The sequence below is a fragment of the Arachis hypogaea genome, chromosome 2 (genome assembly GCF_003086295.3).
Source record: "Arachis hypogaea cultivar Tifrunner chromosome 2, arahy.Tifrunner.gnm2.J5K5, whole genome shotgun sequence".
In the NCBI taxonomy this organism is placed as follows: domain Eukaryota; kingdom Viridiplantae; phylum Streptophyta; class Magnoliopsida; order Fabales; family Fabaceae; genus Arachis; species Arachis hypogaea.
This window is the reverse complement of record NC_092037.1, coordinates 100797547-100809521: the sequence shown is the minus strand read 5'-3', so window position 1 is coordinate 100809521 and position 11975 is coordinate 100797547. Positions and strand designations below refer to the sequence as shown.

The following is an 11975-nucleotide window of genomic DNA, read 5'->3' as shown; positions in this document are numbered from 1 at the left end:
ATATTATGTAAACTATTTTTTTAAAAGGAGATTAATTAACCTCTTTGGGCAGACTGCCCAAAGGACATTCAATTCCCTCCAATGACTAGAGTCTTATCTGATGGCTGATGAATTACAATTTCTTTTTTTGTTTTATTTTATTTTTAATAATAATCAATAAACAAAATTCGTGAAAAGAAATAATATGTCGAAATAAGATTAGTGAGAATAAAAATTCTCAGCTATGGGTAATAATAATACTACATATTATACTCTAAAATCAATAAATCACTGAAAAGGAAACATCATCTTTTTGGGGCCCTACCCAAAGGCTAGCATTTAGTACCCCATGTGATTTTGTCCGGAGACCATAAAGCTCATCAAGTCAATTTCACTGACCCCTCAAACCAAACACTTCACTTAGCTTCTGTTTGAGAAAACCCAGAGACTATACTGCAAATTGTGAACCCTTTCCTCATCCATTACCTTTCTTTCTTTCTTCTGACTTCTGATCCCATCTGATCTGCTTCACTTCAGATTCAATCATGGCTGACAAACTTTACGGTGGAGCTTACCTCTCTCCCTTTGTTAATACTGTTTTGGACAACATGTCTTCAATACTTGAAGATGACTCTGTCCTCTATGGAAACGACTCTGCCCTTGAGTTGCTTGGAAGGTTGCAGAATTGTCTGTATGATGTTGGACCTGTTCTTGATGATGCTGAGCTGAAGCAGTTCACTGACAAGAAAGTGAAGAAGTGGCTTGTTGATCTTCATGATGCTCTCTATATGGCTGATGATTTGCTCGACGAACTCTCAACTAAAGCCGCCATTTCTGCCAATCAAAGGGAATCAGGTAACTCTTCCTCCTGGTCTCGTCTTGTTGATTCATATATTGAAGATAGTGGGGACTTGGAAAAAATAGTTCGAAGACTAGAGTCTGTTGTAGCACGCAAAAAATATCTTCGTCTGAAGGAGAGTGCCAAGGTGGACATGTCATGGAGAATTCCATCCACATGTCTTGTTGAACCATCGGAGATATGTGGCAGGAAAGAAGACAAGGAGGCGATACTAAAACTGTTGTTGGATGATGATGATGCTGCTGATGGTGATTTATCTGTCATTCCCATTGTGGGCATGGGCGGAATAGGAAAGACTACTTTGGCCCAATTGCTTTACCACGATGACAAAGTGAAGGAGAATTTCAAATTTCAAGCTTGGGTATGTGTGTCAGAAGAGTTTGATATTGTCAAGGTCACCAAGACTATAATCGAGGCAATAACTTCGAGTTCTTGTAACCTGGCAGATTTGAATTTACTTCAGCTTCATTTAAAGGAAATATTGTTGAGGAAAAAGTTCCTCATTGTTTTGGACGATGTGTGGAATGAAAATTATGAGGATTGGAATAAGCTTCTAAAACCTTTTCAGAGAAGGGTCAAGGGAAGTAAAATTCTTATAACTACTAGAAATAAAAATGTGGCTTCTGTAGTGCAAACTGTTTCACCTCATGAACTAAGATCATTGTCTGATGAAGATTGTTGGTTGGTGTTTGCAAAGCATGCACGTCTTTCAACTGTTTCTATCGAGAATCCAACCCTGGAAAAAATCGGCAGAGATATCGTAAAGAAGTGTGATGGATTGCCCTTGGCAGCTCAAGCCCTTGGAGGCTTATTGCGTGAAAATTTGGATATCAGGTCTTGGAATCATTTACTGAAGAGTGAAATTTGGGAACTTTCAGATGACAAGATAAATGTTATTCCAGCGTTAAGAGTAAGTTATTATTTTCTTCCTTCATATTTGAAGCAGTGCTTTATTTATTGTTCCTTGTATCCCAAGGACTATGAATTTAGCAAGGATGAATTGATATTGTTATGGATGGCTGAGAATTTTTTGCAACCAGTAGGTAAAAAGACTGTGGAAGAAGTTGGTGATGAATATTTTGATGAATTAATTGCGAGATCATTTTTGCAACCTCATAGTACCAAGGAAAATAAATTTGTGATGCATGATCTTGTGCATGATTTAGCGATGACATGTGCTGGAGAATTCTATTTCAGAGCTGAAGAGCTTCGGAATGCAGTTGAGGTTGATATTAAAACTCGTCATTTGTCACATAATGCCAAAAGCAATTATCCAATGTCAAAACTCTTGGGAATTTGTGATAGACTAAAACATACAAGGACATTTCTTGAAATCAATTTGGATTCATTGATCCCATTTAACATGGAAAATGCACCTTGTATCTTTTTGTCACAGTTGAAGTACCTGAGAGCGTTGTCGTTCAATAGCTTTCCTCTTGAGTCAGTACCTGATTCAATAGGTGAGTTGATTCATTTGCGTTACTACTTACTTGGATCTCTCTTATACCAAAATTGCGGCATTGCCAGAGTCATTGGGTAACCTATACAATTTGCAGACCTTGAAGTTGTCTTCCTGTAGTAATCTGAAAATGCTTCCTGTTTCCATGAAAGACCTTGTAAATTTGCGCCATCTTGATATTGGAGGGATTGGGTTGCATGAGATGCCGAAAGGCATGAGCAAATTAAAAAGCCTACAGTTTTTAAGTGGTTATGTTGTTGGAAAGCATGAAGAAAACAAGATTAAAGAATTGGGGGCACTTGCAAATCTACACGATTCAATTTGGATTGACAAATTGGAGGATGTGGTCGACAGCAGTGAAGCTTTGGAGGCAAGAATGTTTGATAAGAATAGCATTAACTCTTTGAGCTTGTGGTGGTCAGTAAATAAAGATGAGAACACAGTTGATTCCCAAATGGAAAGCGATATACTTGACAAGTTACGACCTCACACTAATTTGAAAGAATTACAGATCAGGGGTTACAGGAGTACGACCTTTCCAGATTGGTTGGGACATTCTTTGTACCACAACATCATCACAATGAAACTGGGTGATTGTAGGAATTGTTGTAAGCTTCCTTCACTTGGACAATTGCCCTCTTTGAAGCACCTATCTATTTCAGATTTTGGAAGTGTGGAAATTGTGGGTGCTGAGTTTTACTTTTACCATTACGATGAATCTTGTTTGGAGACTCCATTTCCAAATCTTGAAACTCTTTCGTTTGTGTCAATGCGTTGCTGGAAGGAGTGGCGTTCATTGGAGTACAATGCATTTCCTCGACTTAGGGAGCTTACCATAAGTTCGTGTCCGATGTTGAGAGGAGATTTGCCCAGTCAGCTACCATCTTTGCAATCACTTCAGATTAAGTGTTGCAAGCAGCTCAGTTCTTGTCTTCCAAGAGCTCCCGCGCTGACATCTTTAAGCATAGAAGATGGCAATAAAGCGAGAATCGAGGAGCTACCTCCTTTACTGCGTGAACTATCAATTGCAGGAAAGCATGAAGTGGAGTGGGTGGTGGAGGCCATTATGCACATGCAACTGACTTGCCTCACTTCTTTATGGATCGAAAATTGTTCCTCCCATATATCGTTTCCAGTGAGCTGTATTCCCGCATCACTACAAGAGTTGACGATACAGCATTGCAGAAAATTAGAATTCCAAATGGATGGCCAACATTACTCGCTGAAGGAGTTATCAATACATAGCAGCTGTGATTCAGTTACATCCTTCTCGTTGTTGGATTCCTTTCCGAATCTCGTGCGTGTTGATATCAGAAACTGTAAAAACATGGAGTGTATTGTGGTGTCACGATCTCTTTCATGTCTCCGTTCTTTAATAATCCGCTATTGTCGGAGTTTGAAATCTGTGTCAACGTTATGGATGGCAGCATCTCAGCTAGAGCATCTCACAGTACTGGAATGCCCAGAGATCGAATTGTGTCCTACAGGGGACGGGGATCCACACCGTAGCCTCAGATCCCTTAGCATCAGCTACTGCGAGAAACTGGGGAACTCTGAAGCATTCATGAATTCGCAGTTTCATGGGCTTACTCATCTTAACATTGAAGGTGGATCCGGGGAGAGTGTGAAGTGTTTTCCAAAGGAAGGTTGGTTGCCTGCCTCACTTGAGTCCCTCTCACTGGAACGCATTCAAAGTGTGGAGACGTTGCAATGCAAGGGACTTGCCCACCTCACCTCCCTGCAGAAACTAAGTATAGAGTATTGTCCCAAGCTGGAGAATATCGAGGGAGAAAAGCTGCCTGCCTCTCTAATACGACTCTTCATCAACAGAAGCCGGTTGCTGGGTAAACGGTTGGAGACGAAGGACCCACAGGTTTGGCCCAAAATTTCCCACATCCCTGGCATTCAAGTTAACTACACATGGATTTGGTAATCCAAAAACTTCAACAGGTAATCCGACAACCATTCTTATTAATGTGTTATACCATTCTTACTTAACACTTATACCTTCTCATACAGATTATCCAGCTATGGTTTTGCTTTTGCTGTATGAACAATATTCAATCATTGCAACAAACACAGGTGAATGCTGATAAATAAGACAAGATTAGTAAGATTTTTATATAGTTTATAATGTTCTAATAACACTGATTACTCAAAATATATCATAACTTAGATGTGGTGGCAACAGGTGAGAGTGAAACTTTCTGGCAGAAAGCAATTGAGCAACAAGGGCCAGCGACAATCATGGACACAATTGAGCAAGTCACCAATTGCATTGGAAAATTTAATATCTCCCGCTTTATTTTTTTCTGGAACCTATAGCCTTTTGAAGATTGAGATTTTTGGTTTGGTTCTTCTTTCTAGAAACCTCATGGTCATGGTCTTATTTGGAAGATTCATTTTGGTTATTCTTTTGCAGACATGTATTTGTTTTTCTGGGATTTTTTGAAATTTTATTGTGTATTGTTTTCAAAGAATTTCATCTAATTAGTAACTAGTAAGATTGTTCTCATATTCTTATTAGTGTTTCATGAAACTAAAAGTCTTTGGTTGACAATGTCAATTTGAAATTTCAAATAATGTCACTTTAACTAAAAAACAATTAACAATTAACAACCTATTATTTTTTTTATGGGAATTAACAACCTATTATAAACATATCAGTATAAAACAAATTAAAGAGCAAATACATTATCTTAGTTTTTTGTGTAAAAATATAAGATTTTTATGACAAATATTTCATCCATTTCAATTCTTCGTGTTTCTATTAATTATGCATAAGATATGTACGCTCTTATAGTAAGATTAATTAATTAGAAATTTCCGTGTAATATTGTAATTCACTTTTCTAAGATGGAGATCTGGGTCAGTTTTGGCGGCTAATAAAACAAAACAATCATACTAATCTGCATTAAATTATGTTCGCCTAAAAAAATTTTTCAAAAAAATTTTACTAATACTATTTATATTCTGGTAACATTTTTCCTGCATTTTATTTTTATAGCCTATAATTCAGTTATCTGGTAATATCATCTAGCGACCAGTGAGTGTGATAAAGTGCAACTACAGCTAGTTTTTAGTTAACAAGAAAGTTTGTCCAATAAAAAAAATAAGAAGCCATGTGAAGGCAGCATAAAGTATCATGGTTCATGGAGACTTACATAGATTCCTTTCTTAAGCATGTGATTAGCACACTCACCAATACATTAACCAATTGTTTATCTTTCATAACACCATCCCATGATTTTGTCCGAAGACCATAAACCTCATCAAATCAACTTCACCTACCACACAAAGCAAACACTTCCTTCATCCATTTCCTTTCTTTCTTTGTTCTGATCCCATCTGATCTGCTTCACTTGAGATTCAACCATGGCTGAAAAACTTTATGGTGGAGCTTACCTCTCTCCCTTTGTTGATGCTGTTTTGGACAACCTAACTTCAATACTTGAAGAAGACGACTCTTTCCTCGAAAGGAACAACTTGCTTGTTACGTTGCAGAATTGTCTGTATGATGTTGGACCTGTTCTTGATGACGCTGAGCTGAAGCAGTTCAGTGACAAGAAAGTGAAGAAGTGGCTTGTTGATCTTCAAGATGCTCTCTATATGGCTGATGACTTGCTCGACAAACTCTCTACTAAAGCCGCTATTGCTGCCACTCAAAGGGATCCAGGTAACTCTTCCTCCTGGTCTCGCCTTGTTGATTCATATATTGAAGATACTGGTGACATGGAAAAAATAGTTGGCACACTAGAGTCTGTTGTAAGACGTAAAAATTATCTTCTGAAGGAGAGTGCCAAGGTGGACATGACATGGAGAATTCCATCCACATGTCTTGTTGAACCATCGGGGATATGTGGCAGGAAAGAAGACAAGGAGGCCATACTGAAACTGTTGTTGGATGATGATGATGCTGCTGATGGTGATTTATCTGTCATTCCCATTGTGGGCATGGGTGGAATAGGAAAGACTACTTTGGCCCAATTGCTATACCACGATGACCAAGTGAAGGAGAATTTTGATTTTCGAGGTTGGGTTTGCGTGTCAGAAGAGTTTGATGTTGTCAAGGTCACCAAGACTGTAATCGAGGCAATAACTTCAAGTTCTTGTAACTTGACAGATTTGAATTTACTTCAGCTTGATTTAAAAGAAAAGTTGTCCAGGCAAAAGTTCTTTATTGTCTTGGACGATGTCTGGAATGAAAACTATGATGATTGGAATACACTTCTAAAACCTTTTCAGAAAGGGGTTAAGGGAAGTAAAATTCTCATAACTACTAGAAATAAAAATGTGGCTTTTGTAGTGCAAACTGTGTCACCTTATGAACTAAGTTTATTGTCTGACGAAGATTGTTGCTCAGTGTTTTCAAAGCATGCACGTCTTTCAACTGTTTCTGTGGAGAATCTAGCCCTCGAAAAAATCGGCAGAGATATCGTAAAGAAGTGTGATGGATTGCCCTTGGCAGCTCAAGCCCTTGGAAGCATATTGCGTGGAAATTCTGATATCAGATATTGGAATCATTTACTGAAGAGTGAAATCTGGGAACTCTCCAATGACAAAATCAATGCTGTTCCAGCGTTAAGGATAAGTTATTATTTTCTTCCTTCATATTTGAAGCAGTGCTTTATTTATTGTTCCTTGTATCCTAAGGACTATGAATTTAGCAAAGATGAATTGATGTTGTTATGGATGGCAGAAAATTTTTTACAAACAGTAGAAAAAAAGACTATAGAAGAAGTTGGTGGTGAATATTTTGATGAATTAATTGCGAGATCGTTTTTGCAACCTCATAGTACCAAGGAAAATAAATTTGTGATGCATGATCTGGTGCATGATTTAGCAATGACATGTGGTGGAGAATTCTATTTCAGAGCTGAAGAGCTTCGGAATGCAGTTGAGGTTGATATTAAAGCTCGTCATTTGTCACATAACGCCAAAGGCAATTATCCAATGTCAAATCTTTTGGGAGTTTGTGATAGACTAAAACATACAAGGACATTTCTTGAAATCAATTTGAACAAGCGGATTCCATTCAATATGGAAAATGTACCTTGTATCATGTTGTCACAGTTGAAGTACCTGAGAACTTTGTCGTTCAAAAGCTTTCCTGTTGAGTCAATGCCTGATTCAATGGGTGAGTTGATTCATCTGCGTTACTTGGATCTCTCTTGGACGGACATTGTGGCATTGCCAGAGTCATTGGGTAACCTATACAATTTGCAGACCTTGAAGTTGTATTCCTGTAGCAATCTGAAAATGCTACCTGTTGGCATGAAAGACCTTGTCAATTTGCGCCATCTTGATATTAGAGTGACTCAGTTACGTGAGATGCCGAAAGGCATGAGCAATTTAAAAAGTTTGCAGTTTTTAAGTGATTACATTGTTGGAAAGCATGAAGAAAACAAGATTAAAGAATTGGGAGCACTTGCAGATCTACACGAATCAATTTCCATTGGCAAATTGGAGAATGTGGTGAACAGCAGTGAAGCTTTGGAGGCAAGAATGTCCAATAAGGATGGCATTGATTCTATAACGTTAACTTGGTCATCGAATGAAGAGGAGAATACAGTTGATTCCGAAATGGAAAGAGATATACTTGACAAGCTGCAACCTCACATTAATTTGAAAGAGTTACAGATCAAGGGTTACAGGGGTACAAGATTTCCAGACTGGGTGGGACATTCTTCCTACCACAACATCACCAAAATAACACTGGTTGGTTGCAGGAGTTGCTGCATGCTTCCTTCGCTTGGACAGTTGCCCTCTTTGAAGCACCTTGAAATTTTATATTTTGAAAGTGTGGGGATTGTGGGTGCTGAGTTTTACTTTTACCTGAATGGTGAATCTTGTTTGAAGACACCACCATTCCCATTGCTTGAAAGTCTTTCGTTTTATTCAATGCGTTGTTGGAAGGAGTGGCATTCATTGGAGTTCAATGCGTTTCCTCGACTTAAGCATCTCAGCATAAGTGAGTGTCCGATGTTGAGAGGAGATTTGCCGAATCATCTACCATCTTTGCAATCACTTGAGATTAGCCAATGCAAGCAGCTGAGTTGGTGTGTTCCAAGATCTCCTGGAATGACCTCTTTAAGGATAAAAGGCCCCAATGAAGTGAGAATTGGGGAGCTACCTCCTTTACTGCGTGAGCTATCAGTTGCAGGAAACCATCACGTGGAGTCGGTGGTAGAGGCCATAATGCACATGCAACTGATTTGCCTGACGTCTTTATCCATTTTAGGTTGTTCTTCCCACATATGGTTTCCGGTGGGTAGTATTCCCGCATCACTTCAAAAGTTGACGATTCAGAATTGCAGAAAATTAGAATTCCAAATGAATGGCCAACATCACTCGCTGCAGGAACTATTTATAGAGAACAGCTGTGATTCAGTTACATCCTTCTCGTTGTTGGATTCCTTTCCGAATCTCGTGCGTGTTAATATCAACTTCTGTGACTACATGGAGTGTATTGTAGTGTCACGCTCTCTTCCATGTCTCCGTTCTTTATGTATCTTCGGGTGTGGGAGGTTGAAATATGTGTCAACGCTATGGATGGCAGCACCTCAGCTAGAGCATCTCACATTACTGGGTTGCCCAGAGGTTGATTTGTCTCCTACTGGGGATGGGGTTCCACACTGCAGCCTCAGATCTCTTGAAATCAGCTACAGCAAGAAACTGGTGAGCTCTGCAGCATTCAAGAATTCGCAATTTCATGGGCTTACTTATCTTTCCATTCATGGTGAATACTGCGAGAGTGTGAAGTCCCTCCCAAAGGAAGGTTGGTTGCCTGCCTCGCTTGAGTTTCTCACACTGTTTCACATGAAAAGTGTGGAGACGTTGGAATGCAAGGGACTTGCCCACCTCACCTCCCTCCAGAAACTACGTATTGAGCATTGCTCCAAGTTGAAGAATATGGAGGGAGAAAAGCTGCCTGCCTCTCTAATACAACTCATCATCTTAGGAAGCCCTTTGCTGGCCAAACGATGTGAGAAGAAGGATCCACAGCTTTGGCCCAAAATCTCCCACATCCCCGCCATTCAAGTTGATGACACATGGATTTGGTAATCCAACAACTTCAACACATACACACAAAACATTATTCTTATTTATGTTTTTCATCATGATTTATACTCTGCATATAAACTGACTCACGACTTTTCATTCTTCATTCTCTCTACAATTTTCTTATTCTTCATTTTTAATCATTCTTATACATGTGCTATACCATTCCTTAACACTTGTACCTTCTCATACAGATTATCCATCCACCCAACAATTTCAATCATTGCAATACACCGGCTGATTGCTGAGAAATAAGACAGTAATAGTAAGATTTTTATATACTTTATAATGTTCGAATAACATTCATTACTCAAAAAATATGATAACTTATATGTGGTGGTAACACGTGAGACTGAAACTTTCATGCAGAAAGCAACTGAGCAACAAGGGAGACCCATAATCATGGATACAATTGAGCAAACTGACCATTGCATTGGAAAATTTAATTCATTAGCTTCTTTATTTTCTCTTGGAACCTACCCTTTTGAAGATTGAGACTTTTGGTTTGGTTTCTACTTTCTAGAAACCTCATGGTGATGCTCCTTTTTGGAAGATTCATGTTAGCACATTCTTTTGCAGACATATATTTACTTTTTGGGATTTTTGAATTTTTTTTTAGATGTATCATGTCAGTTATATTGGTGACTTACCTTGGCGTTTATGTATTGGAGGAGTGTGATTATTGTGTTGCACCATTGAGCCTTTGTGCACCTTTTTTTCTGTTTTATTGTGTATTGGTGACAAAGAATTGCCTCTAATTAATAACATTATTTTCCCATATTTTTTTTGTTAGTATTTCGTGAAACTAAAAGTCTTTGCATGACAATGTCAATTTGAAATTATCAAATGATGTCACTTTAACTAAAAAACAATAAACAATTTACAAGTTATTATAAACATATCAGTATAAAAAAAATTAAAAAGCAAAACATTACCTTAGCTTTTTGTGTAAAAGTACTAGTTTTTTATTGGAAATATTCAATCCATTTCAATTCTTTGTGTTTCTGTTAATTATACAGAAGATATGTATGCTACTATAGTAAGATTAATTAATTAATTAGAAATTTTCGTGTAATATTGTAATTCACTTTCGAAGTGTTTCTGTTAATTATGCAGAACGGATAAATAAAGTAGAAACTGAAAAGAAACTAGTTGTAATGTGTATTTGTCAAATGTCTTATTTTTATTTCTAACAAAGATGGCATTATATATTATTTGACAAAGTCAAAAATCCATAAATAGAATACCAAACCTAGGCATGATAGTAAAAAGCACACCAAATAAAAAAACTACAAATTCATGCTGTTATTTTAACACAATACACACATCATAGTTCATTAGTCTTTCTGCTTCAAAATATCAAGCTTTTGCAGAAAGACAATTACATTACTATTTATATTTTAATATTATAATTATATAATTATATACTCCATCTATTTCAAAAAGTCTGTTACTTTAGAAATTTGATATGTTAATAACTCATTGTATCTAGATACAAATTGTACTCAGATACATTGAATTGTTAATGTGCAAAATTTTTAAAGTAACAAATATTTTTAAAGCTGATGGAGTATATAATTGAGTCAAAGATGAGTTGCCTGAGTAAGAAAATAGCATTTTCCATCTGGCCTGACATGGATACGAGGATTTTGGTGCAATGCTACACCAAGACTCGCTTAATATCCTTGCCAAATCAAACATTAAGGTTGCAGCAGTTTCCGGCGGCAGCCGAAACCCATTTCGGGGGGATGATCGTGCCATGTCCATGTCCAGTGTCCATCATATTTGCAAGAGAGTGCACAGTAGTTCCAATGTGTACATCAATTCCTCCTTTTCCTAGAAAGGGAAAACAAGAAATGAAACTTATTATGTCCATGAATAATTAAATAAGTTACCAAATAAGAACATGAATTTCTTTTATTTTTGAGAACTTTGTACCATAGGCTGAGTGAATCCAAGCTCAAAAATGGTTCCGAGGGTCAGCAATTGATGGCTGCAAAGATAATGTTGCTTGAGACTTTTGTGCGTCACCTGAAATTTTGCAAACTTCTGCAGAAGATTTTTTCATTGGTTAGCCAAAGATAATTTACAATATAAAATAGGACATGTTTATCTGATATAATTTCATTCAATCAAGAATTTCCCTGATGGCTTGAGCATCTATAACTTTAGAATCACAATGAAAAGTTGTTTCTACTTTGTAGAATAATGCATAATTATCTCAATTTTCAATTATCCTAAATCCTAATTAAGATTTAAGTACATTTTTCTTCATTATCTGTCTCTTACTGATATGGCTTCCTCCTAAGGATTAATTAGTGGAAGCCGACCACTTCTACACTATTTCCCTAAAACAAGTGAATTGTATAACACCTATTTACATATTTAGTTTATCATAATCCAATCTAGCATGATTATTATATAGAGAGGAGCCACAATCATGGACACAATCCAAGAGATTCAAGAGAGGCATGACAAAGTGACTGATATAGAGAGGAGCCTCAATGAGCTTCATCAAGTGCTTAAGAAACCTAATGTCATAAGTGGTATGGATGCCTGAACTAATGATGTTTTTATTTCAAGAAAATGAAAAGTTCATTTCATGAAAATTTGTAT

At 37.3% G+C, this 11975-nt stretch overlaps 2 protein-coding genes across 12 annotated transcripts; both read left to right on the top strand.

Annotated features, from left to right (window-relative positions):
- Window positions 1-379: 379 nt before the first annotated feature.
- Window positions 380-4814, top strand: LOC112757599 (putative disease resistance RPP13-like protein 1). 10 transcript variants are annotated; one of them, XM_025780008.3, is made up of 4 exons: window positions 394-1748; window positions 1882-4247; window positions 4317-4379; window positions 4489-4814. In XM_025780008.3, the coding sequence occupies exons 1-2, from the start codon at window positions 525-527 to the stop codon at window positions 1927-1929; spliced, it is 1272 nt and encodes a 423-aa protein (XP_025635793.1). In that variant the 5' UTR covers window positions 394-524; the 3' UTR covers window positions 1930-4247; window positions 4317-4379; window positions 4489-4814. The 10 variants fall into 10 exon arrangements, with proteins under 10 accessions (XP_072078235.1, XP_072078239.1, XP_072078237.1 ...); XM_072222150.1 differs by having other exon boundaries at window positions 4474-4814; XM_072222153.1 differs by having other exon boundaries at window positions 1879-4247.
- Window positions 4815-4830: 16 nt separating this feature from the next.
- On the top strand, window positions 4831-10139 carry LOC112729853 (putative disease resistance RPP13-like protein 1). Of its 2 annotated transcripts, XR_003814661.2 has the most exons (3): window positions 4831-9358; window positions 9554-9624; window positions 9729-10139. XR_003814661.2 is itself a non-coding variant. In XM_025779998.3 (1 exon), exon 1 carries the CDS (start codon window positions 5673-5675, stop codon window positions 9360-9362), a length of 3690 nt encoding a protein of 1229 aa, XP_025635783.1. In that variant the 5' UTR covers window positions 5392-5672; the 3' UTR covers window positions 9363-9465. The 2 variants fall into 2 exon arrangements, 1 of the variants encoding a protein (XP_025635783.1); XM_025779998.3 differs by lacking the exons at window positions 9554-9624; window positions 9729-10139 and having other exon boundaries at window positions 5392-9465.
- Window positions 10140-11975: the final 1836 nt, after the last annotated feature.

What these genes read in the sequence shown, in the direction of transcription:
- LOC112757599 (XM_072222134.1), top strand. Translation starts at nt 525, where the DNA reads ATGGCTGACAAACTTTACGGTGGAGCTTACCTCTCTCCCTTTGTTAAT.
- LOC112729853 (XM_025779998.3), top strand. Translation starts at nt 5,673, where the DNA reads ATGGCTGAAAAACTTTATGGTGGAGCTTACCTCTCTCCCTTTGTTGAT.